Genomic DNA, 17,997 nt, shown 5'->3' with positions numbered 1-17,997 from the left:
GGGTTCTCACGGCTGGAATAGAAAGTTAAAAATATAGACAGAAAAAAAATAAACCTAGAACAAACCCTCTATGATTTACCACAAGATTCTGGTGTGGACTCTAAATACATACACACATGCTTCTATCTATCTATCCATCTGTGTGCATGTGTATGGGCTTCCCTGGTGGCAGCAGTGGTGGCTCAGTGGTTAAGCATCCACCTATCAATGCAATAAACATAGGTTTGATCCCTGGGCTGGGAAGATCCCCTGGTGAAGGACACGGCAACCCAAGCCCGCTCCAGTATTCTTGCCTGGGAAATCCATGGACAGAGGAGCCTGGCAGGCTACAGTCCATGGGGTTGCAAAAGAGTCTGGCATGACTTAGCAACTAAACAACAACAATTCATGTATGTAAAATTATACATATATATACTTACATGCATTCATATACATATAATATATAAAATCTACACACAAACACACACACACACACGCACATATTGAAAGGTCCTCAGAGCAAAAACACCTCAATGAGTACACTTAGCATCCAAATCATGGCTTCTAAATACCATTCTCTAATTTAAAAAAAATGAAATTTTCTTAGAAAAAAAGACCACTTTGATGGCTGGAACAGGAAAACTGTAAGATGATTCTGAAACACTTTCTTGTACCAGAAAGTAAGGAAGAGAACAAAGAATAACAGGCACATGTCAAAAAGATGAAGAAACCAGCTTGAATAGGCTCCTGTTGGCCAAATCAGTGAAACTTTGGGCATCCAATAGTCATGAACTATAACTTCCTTTATGTAATAATAAATAACTTCCTTTATTTAATAAAAAATTCCTTATTTAATAAAATAAGAAGCTATGGATTCACACTGAAAGAGTAGATCATACTGATAGAAATATATAAATAAAAATTAAATTCTCAATAAGGAACAGTATATTTACATTGTCTCAAAGTCTGTAACCACAAAATGCTTACTAATTATAAGGGGAGGGGGAGGTAATTTCATAGTGGCGAGGTTTCGCAGGGAGTACCTTAACCAGTGATCAAAGTTAACTTCAGCAGAAATGAGAGAAGCAGAAGTCCTGGACTATCTGATAGGATGCTATCCGAAGCACACAACATTCCTGAATCTAATCATAATTAAACAGCAGACACAGGGAAACACCCTTTGTGGGAGGGGAATGGAGGGACAGGAGGGCAAGACAATGTGATCAATATACTCTGGATGGTGGGGAGTGTTTTCTTTTCATGGTGATAATTTTTAAAAATAAGAGCCAGTTTTTACAGTGCTTTAATTATCTTTAAACAAACAAACAAAAAAATCTTTATAGACCCTTTTTATTACCCATATTTTCAGCATACAGCTCCTACAAGGACCCTGATCCTGTTGTCCCTTAGACAAGCCTAAATTGAGTGAAACCTAACCAAATCAGTGCCTTGTAATTTTTGAAGTTACCAGGTGAGGAAAATCAAGTGAAAACAGAAAGTGTTCAATTAATACCTTCAAGGACACTAAAAAGAGAAAACAATAAATGAAATCTATGATTCTCTGCTGGATCTTTTTGCTATAAAGGATTTTATCAAGAAAAACAGAGAAAGGGGACTGACAGATGCTAGCATTGAAACAATGTCAATTCCTTGATTTTGATCATTTTATTGTGTCCTTTACAAAAAAATAGACACTAATTCATTTACGATAATGTGGCATGCTTGCAAAGCTACTCTTTAAATGGTATAGGACGAAAATTCTTTGTACCATTCTTGAAACTTTTCATATGTTTGAGATTGTTTCAAGATGAAATAGTTTTAAAAATATCTATTTATTTGATGTCTAATACTGTTTGCATTCAAAACAGGGTCAAGTATTTTCCACATGGTGTAATTTTTCTTTTCTTTTTCCAGGTGATGGTGGCTTGAGCCCTCCTATTTTTACCCAAGAACCACAAGATGCTATTTTTCCTTTGGATTTGTCAAAATCTGAAATAATCCTGAATTGTGCTGCTAATGGTTACCCATTACCCCATTATAGGTAAATTTCTACTTCTGAGCACCATGCTGGTTTTTTTTCCTTTGTGTTCAGGGTAAAGTATACACACAATTTATTGTTGTTGTTACTTAGTGGCTAAGTTGTGTCCAACTCTTTGCAAATCCATGGACTCCTCTGTAGTAGTCTACCAGGCTCCTCTGTCCTTGGATTTACCAGGCAAGGATAATGGAGTGGGTTGCCATTTCCTAATCCAAGGGATCTTCCTGACCCAGGGGTTAAACCCATGTCTCTTGCATTGGTAGGTGGATTCTTTACCACTGAGCTGTCACCAAAGCCCATACACACCATAAAATGACCTAATTTGAAGTGTACAGCTCAACGAATTTTTACATAGGTACACAGCTGTGTTGGAGAACGGCATGGCAACCCACTCCAGTATTCTTGCCTGGAGAATTCCCGTGGACAGAGGAGCCTAGCAGGCTGCAGTCCATGGGGTCGCAAAGAGTCGTACAGGACTGAGCGACTAAGCACAGCACAGCACATTCAGCTGTGTGTCCACCACTCAAATGAAGGTAGACATTTTTGGTACCCTAAAGTATCCCCTCATGCCACTTGCCAAGTGATAATTATCCCACCCTCATCCTCCAGCAACCACTCTTATAACTTACTGGTTAGATTTGCTTAGAGCAGTTATTCTTGAGATTGGGTCTATGTTACAGTGAGAATTGAAAAAGAATGGAAGAAAAAGGAAGGAAGGGAGAAAAAAAGAATGAAGAAAGGAATAGAGGAAGAAAGAAAAAAAAATAAGAGGACAGGAGAAGATTTGTTTCCCCAATTTGAAAGAGATTGTAAAGCACAAATTCATTTTGTACTCCCTTCCCCACAATATGCGGTTACTGCCTCAGTTGCCCCGTATACAATGACTATGAACATGTTTCTCTAAAAGGAATTAATCCAGATTGAAACATTTTTCATCAGACCAATTTCTGTGATTCCACTGATACATTCCATCACCCCAAAAGAATTGGTTTTAGAAAAAATATGTTGAAGACAGCTATGGACCATCTAAGGCAGAAAAGCAATTTTTATTCTGGGCAACTAGAAATATATATATTTGTTCCTCACATATTACCTCTGAAATAATAAGAAAGAATGGTCTGCAGTGTTTCTGTTCTTAGAATATTACAGTAGAGGCAGAATCTGATTCACATTGTGGGTGGACTTCACAAATATATGCATATATGCATTATACTTGTGTAAATCTAAAAGATATTGTGTTGGCAAGATTGCATGTGCAGTGTGAATATAGAAAAAGTAGAATAATATTAAAATGACTATTGTGGCTTTAGGGTTTAAAAGCATTTTTTTAAGTCTTAATTTTTAGTGTGTGCATACTAAGTCATTTCATAGTGCTAAGTCATTTCAACTGTGTCCAGCTCTTTGTGACCCCATGGACTGTGTAGCCCACCAGGTTCCTCTGTCCATGGGATTCTCCAGGCAAGAATACAGGAGTGGATTGCCATGCCCTCCTCCAGGGGAATCTTCCTGATCTAGGGATTGAACCTACAATTCTTACGTCTCCTGCATTGTAAATCATCACAAACAAAAAGCAACAAATTCAGTCCATTTTAGTAAAAAACAAAACAAACAACAAAAAAAACCTGTCTTTTCCTGATTTATATGTTCCATTAAAAATACCATATTTATATATATAATTACTGTGATCTTATAATTATCTAATTAATTAGCTAAATGACTTAAATACAAAAGGTTAAAGACAACTTTCTATCTTGTGTCTCTTGTCAAAATAACTTCAGTATTATTTTTTACAACAAAAGAGCTGAAAACTGTGTCTTATTATTTAGGCTTTATTAAAGCTTTTCTATCTTTAGAACACCTCAACCAATGAAGTCCATCTAGCAGATGAAGATTACTTAGTTTATAAACTGGTCCATCTAGTTCATGGTTGTTTCCTTAAGTAAAAAGCTGTGTTATTTAAATTAAAACTTGGCTAAATATACAAAAATGTGACTAACATTTTTGAGATCACCTAATACTTCAAGTTGCAATTTTATTTTTGAGAACTAATTTGATTGTTCCTAAAGATTGATAGAATTTATTAGAGAAGAGGAAAAACATGTAAGTCCCTATACAATCAGAAACAATTGTTAAGTATAGGTAAGACAGATCATCGATTAGTCATGTACTTATATAAAAATTTCTATTGACTTATAACACATGGAAAGATATAATAGAGTGGTTCTCAAAACAATTTGCTAATAATACTTGTGAAGAAATACACTGAATGAAGAGATTGTAAATTTCAATGTTGTGAAATGGCTTCTGTTGTAACGCTTGTAAATAAGGAGGCTAAAGACAGGCAATCAACGTCTTATTTCCAGTCCCCTTAACCAGGTGTAGCTTATTTCTACTATCATGGTATAAAATACTCAAGATGCTTTTAAAAGATAATGAGGAAAAAAAAAATTTTTTTAATGCTTAAATGTCAGACTGAATCCCAGTTTTCTTGATAATAAAGTAAAGGGCAGAGGTATTTCGGACAATGCACATTAGCAACAAAATGTGAATTTTAGTTTTAATATGACCCTTTCGAACTTAAAATTTATTTTTAAAAAATCCTCATGACTGTATTCATTTTGGATTGTGTGTCTGAGTGTTTGTGTGTGTGTGTGTGTGTGTGAAATAGATGGACACTTTATGATTGGGAGTTTAACATTATTTGAAATTACTTGGGTATAGTGTGAAGCTGTACTAAAAACCCATTGGCTTAGAACCAAGAGTTATCATTTCTAGTCACAGCTCTATCGTTACATATATAACCCTGGAATAATCATGTCTTTCTCCTTTCGTTGTATCCCTCATCCACAAAGTGAGGGTGTGGTTGATTTTAAGGTGTATTTTATTCCTTTTAGTAAATTCCCTTTAGAAAATGAAGTCTCATAAGAGAAACTAAGCAACATTGAAAGCAGAACTTTGGAAACAGTTTAAAAGAATCTTGTCTAAAGTCACTTTCAGTTGGATTCAATACTTTCACGGACAGAATATCAGTGAAGACAAGATATATGGTAGGCAAAGTTTTCCAGTGGAAAGGATCGCTTTCTATTCTTTTAAAGACCAGGAAACACATGAAAATTAACATCTAACCATGCAGCTTTGTTAAAGGAAGGAAAATGGGCTACTCAAAAATAGTACTTGGAAAAAAAATAGTACTTGGGTAGAATTGCTTATACTTAATAAGTCAAGGATATAGTGATGAGATAGGTGATGAGCTTAGTTCTAGAGCTCAGAATATATATTTTATTTGGGAAAATGAAATGACACACACATAAATTATTTTTACATAGGATACCCTCTGTCAGAAAAAGTTCTTTGAATGTCAGAGAGAATTTCCAGCACGTGTCCTCTGAACCTGGTCACTGGAGAAGGTTCCTTTCTGTGATTTAATCTATTCCAGTCACAAAGACATTCTTAAGTTTGGAGAATCTCTAGGCCTGTGAGTAAAAATCACAAAGGGTGTTACTCTGCCTTACTCTGCTTTTTATTCATTTCCTCCCTGGATCTACTTAACAACTTTCTGTGACAAAGCAGGATATTTGTATTGTGCAAATTTTATAATCAATGGATATGACTTTTGGAGAAATGACTTGGCTAAGCATACAGAACAAAGGGATATCAAAGCTAGGCGTAAGACTCTTTCTGTGAGGTCAATGGAACTAAATTTAGTGCACATTAGAATCACCCAGAGAGACGTTACAAATTTCAACTTTGGAGTTCTTCATGTGTCTAGGAATGGGTCCAGAAATCGCACTCCATGTAACTCTAAAGCAAGGCTCAGTTTTGAAAAAAACACTCTCACACACACATACATTATCACAGACTAGCAGACAAATATAGCCCCAGACATTATATTCTTGACACAGGGCTTAACTACTTAATAGTGAAGGATGTTCCCCAGGAAAAGGTCAAGATTTTAGTTCAAATCCATTATGTTTCATGGAATTAATATGATATTAAGGCAGATGCTTAAAATAATCTTCTATAGCATATTTCCTAGTTTGCATCATGAGATAATTCTCCTGGGCATGGCATTCTATCAGTAACACTTGTATGACAATCACTTGAATTCATTAATACTATTTCTCAATTTATTTAAACATATTAATTAGAACAAAGCCCACACCATGAGTTGAACCCCTGATCTATATGCACAGTTTAATAATCATTGTACCATAGTGATTAGAATGATTATGGGGAGAGTGTGAAAAATTCATTTGCTGCAGCTAAGCCAACAACTTTGAATTTGTGTTGAAAAACAATTACCGAGCTTAATTAGGAGCATGTAATGATGACAGCAGTTATTTCAGTGATTGATTTCAAAATTAAAGAAAGCTGGCAAACTAAGTGCGGTATATCCTTTGCATTGAAAAAGCAAGGGAACACAAAGGTTCAAAGACCATGCCCTGTAAACAAATTATGAAAGACAGCATTATAGCACTGGCAAGGAGAATATTTAAGGCTTCAGATAGGCCTAAAAAAATAGTAGTTTTCTCCATTTTCTTCTAATATTGAGAACTAGAGACCAAATAAATTTCTCTAGAAAAAAAAAATTGGTAGATAGTTCAGGCAAACGAAATGTACTATTTTTGACTGTTGTCTTCCAGCTTCCTTTTATTAAAAAGAAGTTGAGGTGCACAAGAATTGGCTAAGTAATTTAAAAGTGACAGAGTTGGTTCAAGTCCTCTGTATGATTTGATATCCATCATTTCTCATCTTTAACAGGGTAGAAGATACCCTTAGTCTGTATTTCTCTTCTACTGCTGTAGACATTTGCTAGACTTTTTCCATGGGATGTTTCAGAATTCTAAAAAAGTCAATGACATTTGGAATAATTCTATAAAATGTCATTCCTTCCTTACAATTAGCTACCCGCACAAAACTATTTTTAATATGACCTTAGCATGAAGGGAAGAATCTGCAGAGCTCTCATAAACCCTAAAGAAACAAGATTTACAAACTGTCTTTATTTCACAGGAAGAGGTATTCACTTGTTTTTCTGACTGATTATCTTAACTCAATGTTTTAAAATATATCTCTTTTCTTAAATGGTTTATATTACTACACAAAGCTAGTGCCCTAGAAATGTATATGTTTGAATGTGTAATAGTCTGATTTCAAAATGTCTGACTATTTTGATGGAAGTAAGGGGTTGCAAGCTGGGGGAAGTGGGTCCATTAAAGATAACAAATGGGTATTCATTCATCTTAAAATGATAAAACGTAATTTCAAAATCATCTAATACTTCTATGAAAATAAATATAACTGTTAGGATTTTCTGATACTTAATTAATGTTCTAAAAGATTGTTGACTACTAGGTAAGCCGAGAAATTTTTTGCAGCCTAAAATGAAAACCTCTCAAACTGCATTTGTTTTGTTAAGGTATAATTTTAGTTTGGCATTTCTAAGTACTGTTGAAATATTTTCAGCATGATTAATTTTCCAAGTAAGAAACTATCAGAGACAATAAAGTTCTAAAGTAGTCAGGTTATTTTTGTTTTGTTATCAACCTCAAATTGGCATTGTAAAATCTTTGCTGACTTTCTTTGTGCCATTCTAATATATTCTTCTTGGACTTCATGTCTAAATCATTTTTGACATTCAATTTTGCAGTATCAGTGTGGGTGTTCAGGTATGGTATATATTATTTGAAAAGTTGTTAAAGGAATAGGATGGCCAGGGTTATTGACTGAATGTCTACTTTTTTTTTCTTATGTCAAGAGTTCTGTTGCCTTACTGTACAGGTTTTGGTGAGTGTTTGTAATTTGTAAAGAGTAGAAGATCTTTCAAATAATCTAGTTATTGATATTATGGAGCTCACGAAGACAATAATCTTCAGTGAAACTGGTAGGATGTGCCCATATGTAATCATGTTTTGTTTTATTTTAACAGTCTCAAGAATTGCAAATGTATGTTGTTTAAATCAGTAGTGGTCAACTCTGATTTTGGAGGCATAATTTGATTTTTTTTTTTCCTTTGAAGGTGGAAGCACAATGGCGCAGATATTGATTTTACCATGAGCTATCACTACAGGCTGGATGGAGGCAGTTTGGCAATCAGCAGCCCTCGCACAGATCAAGATATTGGCACATACCAGTGCCTGGCCACCAATTCTCTGGGAACAATTCTGAGTCAGAAGGCAAAGCTCCAATTTGCATGTGAGTTTGTGGGAAAAATCTATAATCTTTGTGTTTCTGAAAATATATTCTTATTATAACCATAGTAGAAAAAAGCGAACTTTGCCAATCACATGCTCTTTGAGAGCAAATATGAATTTATAGAGGTAAAAAGCTTTAACAGTGTGCATTTTGTGAATTCAGACTCCTGGGAATAGTTGAATCTGTTTCCAAAAAAAAAAAAAACAGGAAATATCAGTATTATTGTATTTTGTGAATTATATTTAGAAACATCTCTGAAAGTTCTAGATATACATATTCAGATAAAGATTATATATATATATATATATATATATATCCTTTTTCCTTCTTCTTTTGCATTGGGCATTAATGTGAAGGGCACATGAATAAAAGAAAGCAAAGATGTTTTTTGGGGGAGGAAAGCTTTCTCCCAGGAAAAGTGATCATGCATCTACAGTTTGATGCAGGTGGAAATAAAGTGGTTGCCAAAGGCAGACTTTATATTAACTGTAACAATGTCCAACTGCGTCACATAAATGTCATCCAAATAATTACCTTGGTGACATTTGGGGACATTAGCAGATGAACAATAGATATACTGCTCCTTATAGTGTTTATATATAGTGTTTCCAGGGACTGAAATGTTTCATATTGGATCCAGGGAAAGCCTTGTTTGAAAGTAATTACATTTGTTGATGTGGACAAAGCAGAAGCCTTACATCTTTCCCTTTATACCCCCTCTGCCATGCGACTCCCACTCACGCCCTCCTCAGAGGATGTACCAGGGACCAAAGAGTGAGAAGCTACTCTTTGGGACCTGATGAATAGGTCTATACTTCTGTTATTTTGAAAAAGTATCTATTTTGAAATCTACAGAACAAAATATACATCCAAAGCCCAACTTGTAGAACTGTTGCAGGAAGGAGGACCCCTTCTAGGGCCCGAAACTGGGCTCCTTCTAACACTCGGAAATGAACTGTCAGAGGAGACACATGTGCTGACAAAGCAAGAGAGTTTATTGGGAAAGGGCACCCGAGCGGAGAGCAGCAGGGTAAGGGAACCCAGAACAGCTCTGTCACATGGCTTGTAGTCTCAGGTTTTATGGTGATGGGATTAGTTTCCAGGTTGTCTTTAGCCAATCATTCTAACCCAAGAGTCCTTCCTGGTGGTGCATGCCTTGTTCAGCCAAGATGAATGCCAGAGAGAAGGATTCCGGGAGGTGGTCGGACGTGTGGTGTCTCATTTTGACCTTTCCCAAACTCTTCCAGGTGGTGGAGGCTTATTAGTCCCATGTTCCTTACCAGGACCTCTTGTCATAAAACAACTCATGGAAATGATTACTATGGCGTCTGACCAGGGTGGGTGGTTTCAATCAGTGTGCTTCCCCTAACAGAACTACTTTAATCATCAGTAGATATATAAATTTGGAGTATGAAATGGCAACCCACTCCAGTATTCTTTCCTAGGAGATCCCACGGACAGAGGAGTCTAGCAGCCTACACTCCATGGTGTCCCAAGAGTCAGACACGACTTAGCAACTAAACTACCACCACCGCCACCATTATATAAATTAATAATTAGGTCTGTTTCTCATTGAAAGTCTTGTGTTCCAAAGATAACTAGCTCTACACAAAGCTCCCTTTGGTCAACCATTCTGCGAATGGCCTTGTTTCTGAATATGTATGTAAATACACTCAGAAATAAATACATATGTATATAAGTATGTGTGTATAAATGTGCATGTGATTATAAATATACACACATGTACATACATGTATGTGGTCCTCTATATACACACATACACACATGTATACATATACACAAGCATTGCTAAGTGTATCTGAATATATATATGTCTTCAGAAAACAAAAGATAATGCAAAATTTTACAGGGCTAAATGGAATATAAACAAATGCTGGTGACTGTTCCCAACCTAGGGATCGAACTCAGATCTCCTGCATTGCAGGTGGATTCTTTACTGTCTGAACCACCAGGGGAGCCCCATTTGAAACTTTCGGTAAAGATAATCACAATACTTGATTTCTACATTTCAGCTAAGACCATCACTTGGAAAAACAATAGCGAGCCAAATATTAATGAAGACTTATTTTACAGAAGTAAACAATTGCTCCACAGGCTTTGAATGACTCTGCCAAAATAATTTTTTTTTCACTTGAATAGAAGATGACCCTAGGAGATACATGGTCAGATTGCATAAAAATAAATTTAATAAATTTGATTTTCTGGTAAAGGGAATCCCATAGAGCATATTTATTTGCTACACCTGGTGTTTCTCCAGAGTTATGGATTCTACCCCTTCTTGAAAATAACTGAATACCTATGATGAAAGTTAATGCACTGTGCTTTATATGGCCATATATTTCCTTCTCTTTGTTCCCCCTTAAAAATTTGTATTTTTAATTTCCAAATTATTTTTTTTACTTTTTTTTCTGCTTTAAAAATGTGTAACTGGAAGTTTTTGTAAGTTAAAATGTAACTTCTATTTGCTAAAAAAAAAAAGAGGAAATATTTAAAATTCAGGAAAAAAAATTTATGCTTTCATTTGGATGAATGAGGAAAGTCAGTTCTTCTATTCTTGCTGACTTTCCTGTCTCTTCATAAAGTTTTCTTTTTTGGGAGTTGAAAGTATATGACTGTTGTTCCCTAAAAGCATTTCTATTACTATTTATGCAGAAATAGCTGATTTATGCATCCATTAGCTGATCTTTCTCCTGCAGACTTAAAGGGTCTTAGGTTTCAAGTCTTAAACTTGAAAAAACAAAACAAACAAACAAGAAAGAATCAGATCATTCTGCCTTTTCTGTCCAGTAACTATAACAGTGTCTTGCCTGAAATGTTTCCTGTTGTTTCCATGGAGAGATTTGGTTGAGTTTATCTCTGCTGACTTGAATCAACCCTAAAAATAACCAATACTTTTTAATCACCTATAAAGTATCCCTTCTCCTTTCCTAGATCTCATAAGTACTCTTGCCAGCTTACTTAAACCAGTTGTTCATTCCAAGTAGTAAAGAATTTATTTTAAAAATGTGAAAAAAACCACTTCTAGCTTTGTCACTGCTATTACGCAACTCCGAATGGTCTATTTTGAACAAATGTGCATAAAGATCTTAAAAATAAATCAAAAGGTGTTAATAACTTACAGCCCAGAAGACTTCATGTACAAATTCTTTCTTATTCTTTCTTTCTTATATAAATTACTTAATCTGAGTTCTCATCACTATCTTCACAAATTTTCAGCATTGCCTATTTACTAGAAAGGCTTTTGTATCTTTCTTAAAATCATAACAATGGTGGTCACATGCTAAAATTTTCGCTACAAACAGACCTGAGTTCAAATTCTATCTCTGTAAAATATCCAGCAGCAGGAAATTAGGCCACCTTTTAAAATATTAAGCCTATTTATGAAATGTATACAGTGAGAATTGCAGCAGAATCCAAAGGACAGTGACAGGAATTAACTGAGTAATGATGTGAAACCCCTGGTCCATTATAAGCACTCAGGAAATGGTAACTCTAATTCTTCTTTTGATATTTTCATTTCCTCCCCCAAATTGGCCAAACATCCATATATTTCAAACTGCTACAGTTACTCATAGAAAAATCTAGTTTACATTTCAAAACTTCCTCCAGACCAGTTGTTTTCAAGGCTTTTAAGTGTTTGACATATATTACCTTTCTTGAACTGTGGAATAACCATAAGAGGATGATTCTATCATTTCCATTTCACAGATTAGAAGCCTGAGGCTCACTGAGATTGGGACTTTTTAGAAAGTATATTGTTAAAGAATCAGTTGTAACTTTAGTATAAAAGTTCAGATTCTACAGCAGAAACCAATACAACATTGTAAAACAATTATATTCTTCCATTAAAAAAAATAAAAATTCAGATTCTAAAACTCATGTCTTTTGTATTAAGGTATTCAGTTCAATTCAAACAGTGCTCAAACAGATCAAATGGGCTTTCATTGTTAATTTAATAGGCCTTTGACATAATCACTGTTGAAATAATAAGCCATTTCTGAAGGACAGTAACCTTCACATGGGCCTGGTGGTAGATCCCATTGGTGCTGAGTTCAAATCCCCTTTACTGGACAATGAGCTCAGCTGTTAATGCCCACAGCTACCGCTTTTCTTCAACCCATGCCCTAGAGCTCCCCATGGGCTCGGGCTGGAGCCAGACAACAGCTGAGACCCCTTTTTGCGTAGCCCGTTCCTGTGCCCTATCCAGTTCCGATCCCTCCATTTCTCCTTCAAGTGTTTCCTCAATAAATCAATGTAGTTGAACCTCTGTGTCAGCCTTTGCTTCTAAGGAAACCAAAGTAAGACAGACACTAAACATATAAGATATTTGATCTTATTGACAGACAAATTGGATCCAGAATCTCTAATCATATGAATTTCCATAGGTAAGAGCAAAACTATACATCAGAATAAAATTGTGTCAACAACTCTGCTTCCCACCAGTTGGCAGTCGTATACCGCCACTTTGACCTTCAGAACAAATGAACTATGAACCGCCTTTCAGAACCTAACTCATCCATGGGAGAGGCTCTGTAGGTAAATTTGTCTACATAATTGATTGCTTGTGTTTCCAACTTCTTTCCTGATGTTCAGCAATTCAAAATCCCCCTTGGAGTTTATTTTAGACTCCAGCCTGTTAGAGTTGCCTTAACTTGAATCATCCCACCACAAAACCATGCAGGAATACAGCCCAAATATTTAAAAACAAAACCCAAAAAACTCCGTTATAAAATATCCTCCTAAATCTAATCTGTCTTTAAATTGCTATGTTACTCAGGCAAGTTAGTTATCTCTGTAGACTTATTAAGGGTATGCTTTGAATTATTTAATTGCAAAAGTTTCCTTCAGTTCTTCCAAAGATTCTGTCATTCCAAATTATCAGGTACATTCTTATTTAAGCTCTTTTCTATTTTCCTCCAAGCAACCGCAAACCTAAAGCAAATTCATTGAGTGTCTAGTCACCAAAAGCTTCTGTTATCACCCTGGCATTCTTTTTTTTTTTTTTAATTTTACTTTATTTTTAAACTTTACAATATTGTATTAGTTTTGCCAAATATCGAAATGAATCCACCACAGGTATACATGTGTTTCCCATCCTGAACCCTCCTCCTTCTTCCCTCCCCATACCATCCTTCTGGGTCGTCCCAGTGCACCAGCCCCAAGCATCCAGTATCGTGCATCGAACCTGGACTGGCAACTCGTTTCATACATGATATTATACATGTTTCAATGCCATTCTCCCAAATCTTCCCACCCTTTCCCTCTCCAACAGAGTCCATAAGACTGTTCTATACAAACCAGTTTGACTTTATACAAGCCGCACATGCAGCTGCTTTGAATTTCTTTTATTTCTCAAGGACTTTAGTGGTAAAGGTTGAATGTAGACTTCTTCCTTTCATATGTATGTTAATGAATTACTCTGTATTGGTGTGAGAGAACATTGCATCTGTCATTGCTGTTTAAAATGTCATCCTTGAGTAAAGAAAAGGTAGAGGATTTTGAAAGAAACCTCTGATTTCACTGAGCTGTATTTTTTTTTTTTTTTTTGAGACTCATAATATATACCTCTACCAATGAACAGAGAAACACTGGGATAAAAGTTACTTATGAATAGACTTTTTGGTCCTCCTCTATTTAATATTTAATCACAGATACCATTTTAAATAAGTTTGTTCTATTATTGCTGAAATCTCCTAGTTTTACAAGACTGATGCTAGACTGGTTGAATAAATTAATGGCCATTTATTTATTCATCAGCCAAGCAACCAGAAAACACCTTATTTATATGCATCAAGCACTGTGCTAGGGACTAAAGATCAAATGGTAGATAAGAAATAGCTACTCCCTGTATTCACAGAGCAGACAGGTGAAAACTTGAGAGCAAGAAAAAAAGGAAAGAAAGAAATTGGTAGCATTTGCATAATACATATTATATAGCAGGTATCGTTCCAAGCTCTTTATGTAAATTAACTTCAATGAGCCTCACAATAACACTCTGAAGTTGCTATAATCCCTTTTTCGGATGACCAGATTGAGGCTGTAGAAGAATTAACCAGCTTGCCTCAAATCACACACATAATAAGCGACAGAGTCAGTATTCAAACCCAGGCAGTTGGAACCCGGAGTCCATGTTCTTAATGCCCACATGTGCGTGCATGCTAAGTTGCTTCAGTTGTGTCTGACTCTTTGCGACCCTACAGATTGTAGCCCGCCAGATGCCTCTGTCCATGGGAATCTCCAGGCAAGAATACTGGAGTGGATTGCCAAGTCCTCTTCCAGGGAATCTTTCCAATTCAGGGATGAAATCCATGTCTCCTGTGGCTCCACTGCAGGCAGATTCTTTACCACACAGCACCTCCACAAAAACAGCATCAGGTGATGTGAGAGGGTTAGATGTAATCTATAAGACAGACCAGAAGAGAAAGTAGTCAAGTTTGTCTGGATTGGACAAAGGGCAAGGGAAGCCTTCCAAAGACAGTGGGGCTTGAACTGAGCCTTGAAATATTAAATCGTGTTCCAGATAAAGAAAATAGGGGAGGAGAATGTTCAGGTCCACAGGAGAACAAGAGGAATGCAAATGCAAATAAGCTTCAAGTATTAGAGAAAACGTGAGGGGAATGGGAAAAACCAGGTAGGAACATGACAAGCCATGATTCAGAAATAATTGGTTTTCTAGGACAAGGCTGAACCATAAATTGGAGCCAGGTATATCCAAATTTCAGAGACCCTTTATTTCCAAGCTTAATCTACGAATAATGGAATGATTGGGCGATACTGCGAGATGCCAGAAAAAACAGCAAAATTCTATCATATCATGAAGCTTTTAGGCAGAGGCACCAGGGATGAACTATGTTTCAAAAATATTCTCACTCAGTGTGACAGTGTACACAGGTGTGAATTCATGTGTAAAATAGTGATGTCAATAGTACCCACTTTCTGCACATGTGTGTGCTGAGTTGCTTCAGTTATGTCCAATTCTTTGTGACTTTAGGGACTGTAGCCCACCAGGCTCCAATCTATGGGGTCCTCCAGGCAAAAATACTGAAGCAGGGTGCTATTCCCTTCTCCAGGGGATCTTCGTGACCCAGGGATGGAACCCATTCTCTTATGTCTCCTGCAATGGCAGGTGGGTTCTGTACCAAAAGTACCACCTGGGAAGCCCACTCTCTTTATATAGGTTTATTATAATGACCAAATATGCATTATTATATGTAGAGCAGTGGGTAAGGGCACCTGGTATATTGTTGTGAGTTGTTGACTGAGAGCCTGGGAGAGGTCTGGCTATGTAACTGTGAATAGACCAAGTTTGGTACTTCAGTACTTATCCTAAGAACAGTGGAAATGCTTTGAATGATGTTGCAGATTTTGAAGTTGTTTATAAACTGTTGTTTGAAAATACTAATACTTTTTCCTTAAAAATATTGATCTGATATATTAATGATCTTTATTTCATTTTTAAAACCACCATATACATATTTAGGGCTTCTAGGGGTAAAGAATCCGCCTGCCAGTGCATGAGACTTGAAACGTGGGTTCGTTCCCTGGCTTGGGAATATCCCTAGGAGGAGGGCATGGCAACCCATTCCAGTATTCTTGCCTGGAGAATCCCATGGACAGAGGAACCTGGTGAGCTACAGTCCATGGGGTTGCAAAGAGTCAGACACAACTGAAGTGACTTCACACGCAGGCACACGTTTAGGGATGCTCCAAACCTCACTTCTCACACTTGTAGGATGAAGTTAAAGAATTCTTGCTTCATGTCACAGGGTTTAATTTTAGATGGCTCTAGGTTAACACGTGATAATATTTCATTTTAAAGGGCTATAAAGATGTGAGCATTTACAATCATTGTAAATTTTTTCTTTCCCAGAGAAATGCCAAGGGTTTTATACCTACAATGCTGTTCATCTTTATTCTCTACCTGTAACCTGTACCAAATCATGTTTTGCAGGTTGAGAAATTAAAGAAATTCAAAATGGGGCAAACACATCACCTGGTCATTAACCTATCACAGACCTAGTATTTTTCACATCTCCATCTCAAAATAACTTTTAAATATATATATATATATATATATATACACACACATACATATTTGTAGGTAAAGAAAGTAAAACAGAATCCATATAAATCCAAAAACCATAATCAGAACAACAGAAAAGATCTCCAGGTAAAAGTAATGATATAAAGGTCTTTGATTCTTTAGAGTAGGAACTCCAAAGGTACCTGTATATTATTTGAAAAAGTGAAAGTGAAAGTCATTCAGTCATGTCTGACTCTTTCCGACCCCATGGACTATACACTCAATGGAATTCTCCAAGCCTGAATGCTGGAGTGGGTTGCCATGCTCTTCTCCAGGGGATCTTCCCAACCCAGGGTTCGAACTTAGGTCTCCCACATTGCAGGCAGATTCTTTATCAGCTGAACCACAAGGGAAGGGAATGTGTATTTTTATTTCTGTATTTTGCCCAGTATCTGTACAAGCACAAAACAAACAAACAAACAAAAGAAACCCCTCACATTTAGAAATAAATTTTAAAAGCTTCCTTTGGTACTGATGAATTCAAAATGTCTAAATTTTTTTCATGTATAAAAACAGTTATACATGATCCTGATGATATGGTGGCAAAGTGCATTTATATCTGAAAAATAAATTAAGATCTGGGAGAAGGAGTTTTAAAGATAACACTTGAAAATGCATTTGGAAATTGTAAAGGCTCTGATAATTTTGAAGTATGTGTCAAGTGGGAAATGCATATCTAATTATAATTGAAAATGCTAGATGGTTTTTAACCTTTATTTTTTACATCAGGAAAATAACTAAACAAAGTAAGTTGACATATTTTTCTTTAACTTATTAAATAAAATAAATCAGATAAATTAGTATTGGTTTTTCATGATCATTTTGGAAATAGCACTAAAAATTGTTCCAATGAAGTTAATATTCTCAATTTATCTTAATATAAAACCATCAATAGGTATTGTAAAAAGGAGAAGAGTTTATCTTTGCTTTTAAAAATAACTTAAGCCTTAAACAATTGGACTCAGAGTAGTTGCATAACTGAATTACAGCAAGCTAGTATTATTTTTATTTTCTTAACTAAATCAACAGGAAACTGGATTATTCAATGTCTTAGCCTCATTTTTTTCTTCTTCATCACTGTTGGACATCTATGTATGTATGTATCTTATCAGAAATTACGCTTTTTCAAAAGGCAGGTTTTCTCTTACTTCCCATATTTGGTAAGACCTAGTCTTTTTTGGTCCATTTGAACAAAAGTGCACATTCAAGCTGCACAGGTAAAGAGCTGGGGTTTGAGAAGAAAATGTTACAAAGTAAGATATTCATCTAATCAAAATTGAGAGTTCCTGGTTTGTAAAATAGAGAAAGAAACCCAAAGCCAAAGGGCTTATTTATTATTCTTATGCTACTTGACAAATGATTTTGAGGAACTTTTGAACATAACCCATAGAGATTTTGCTTTTGAAATTTATGGATTTAGTCAGGACTCACAGCCACATTTTTATTTGTACTAAAGAATCAAATGAATTATTTTCTAGGAGTTTTAATATGTTATTGAAATAGCAGACCCAAATCAAGTGTTTAAAAAGTAAATTCGAATGATAAAGAGGATTTGGTGTCAACCTCTGGAAACGTTCGTTTTGTTTTAACATACTAATTTATATGCAATCTTTTCCAAGAAGCAAACACATACAGAAAATTACAAAACATATAAGAACAGTGAAACATTACTAAGCCAGAT

General features: G+C 35.7%; 1 protein-coding gene across 1 annotated transcript in view; it reads left to right on the top strand.

Annotated features, from left to right (window-relative positions):
* Positions 1 to 17,997, top strand: part of CNTN6 (contactin 6) — a 260,095-nt gene that overhangs the window by 76,498 nt on the left and 165,600 nt on the right. Inside the window, exons 2-3 of the mRNA XM_086366672.1 lie at positions 1,894 to 2,020; positions 8,037 to 8,212. Coding sequence (XP_086222798.1) covers positions 1,894 to 2,020; positions 8,037 to 8,212 — 303 coding nt within the window. The remainder of the gene's footprint in view (positions 1 to 1,893; positions 2,021 to 8,036; positions 8,213 to 17,997) is intronic.

Source organism: Bos grunniens, chromosome 22 (genome assembly GCF_055505025.1).
Source record: "Bos grunniens cultivar Pamir isolate PY7600 chromosome 22, Bosgru_T2T1.0, whole genome shotgun sequence".
Classification (NCBI taxonomy): domain Eukaryota; kingdom Metazoa; phylum Chordata; class Mammalia; order Artiodactyla; family Bovidae; genus Bos; species Bos grunniens.
Note: the sequence above shows the minus strand (reverse complement) of the source record. Positions and strands in the feature narration are given on the sequence as shown.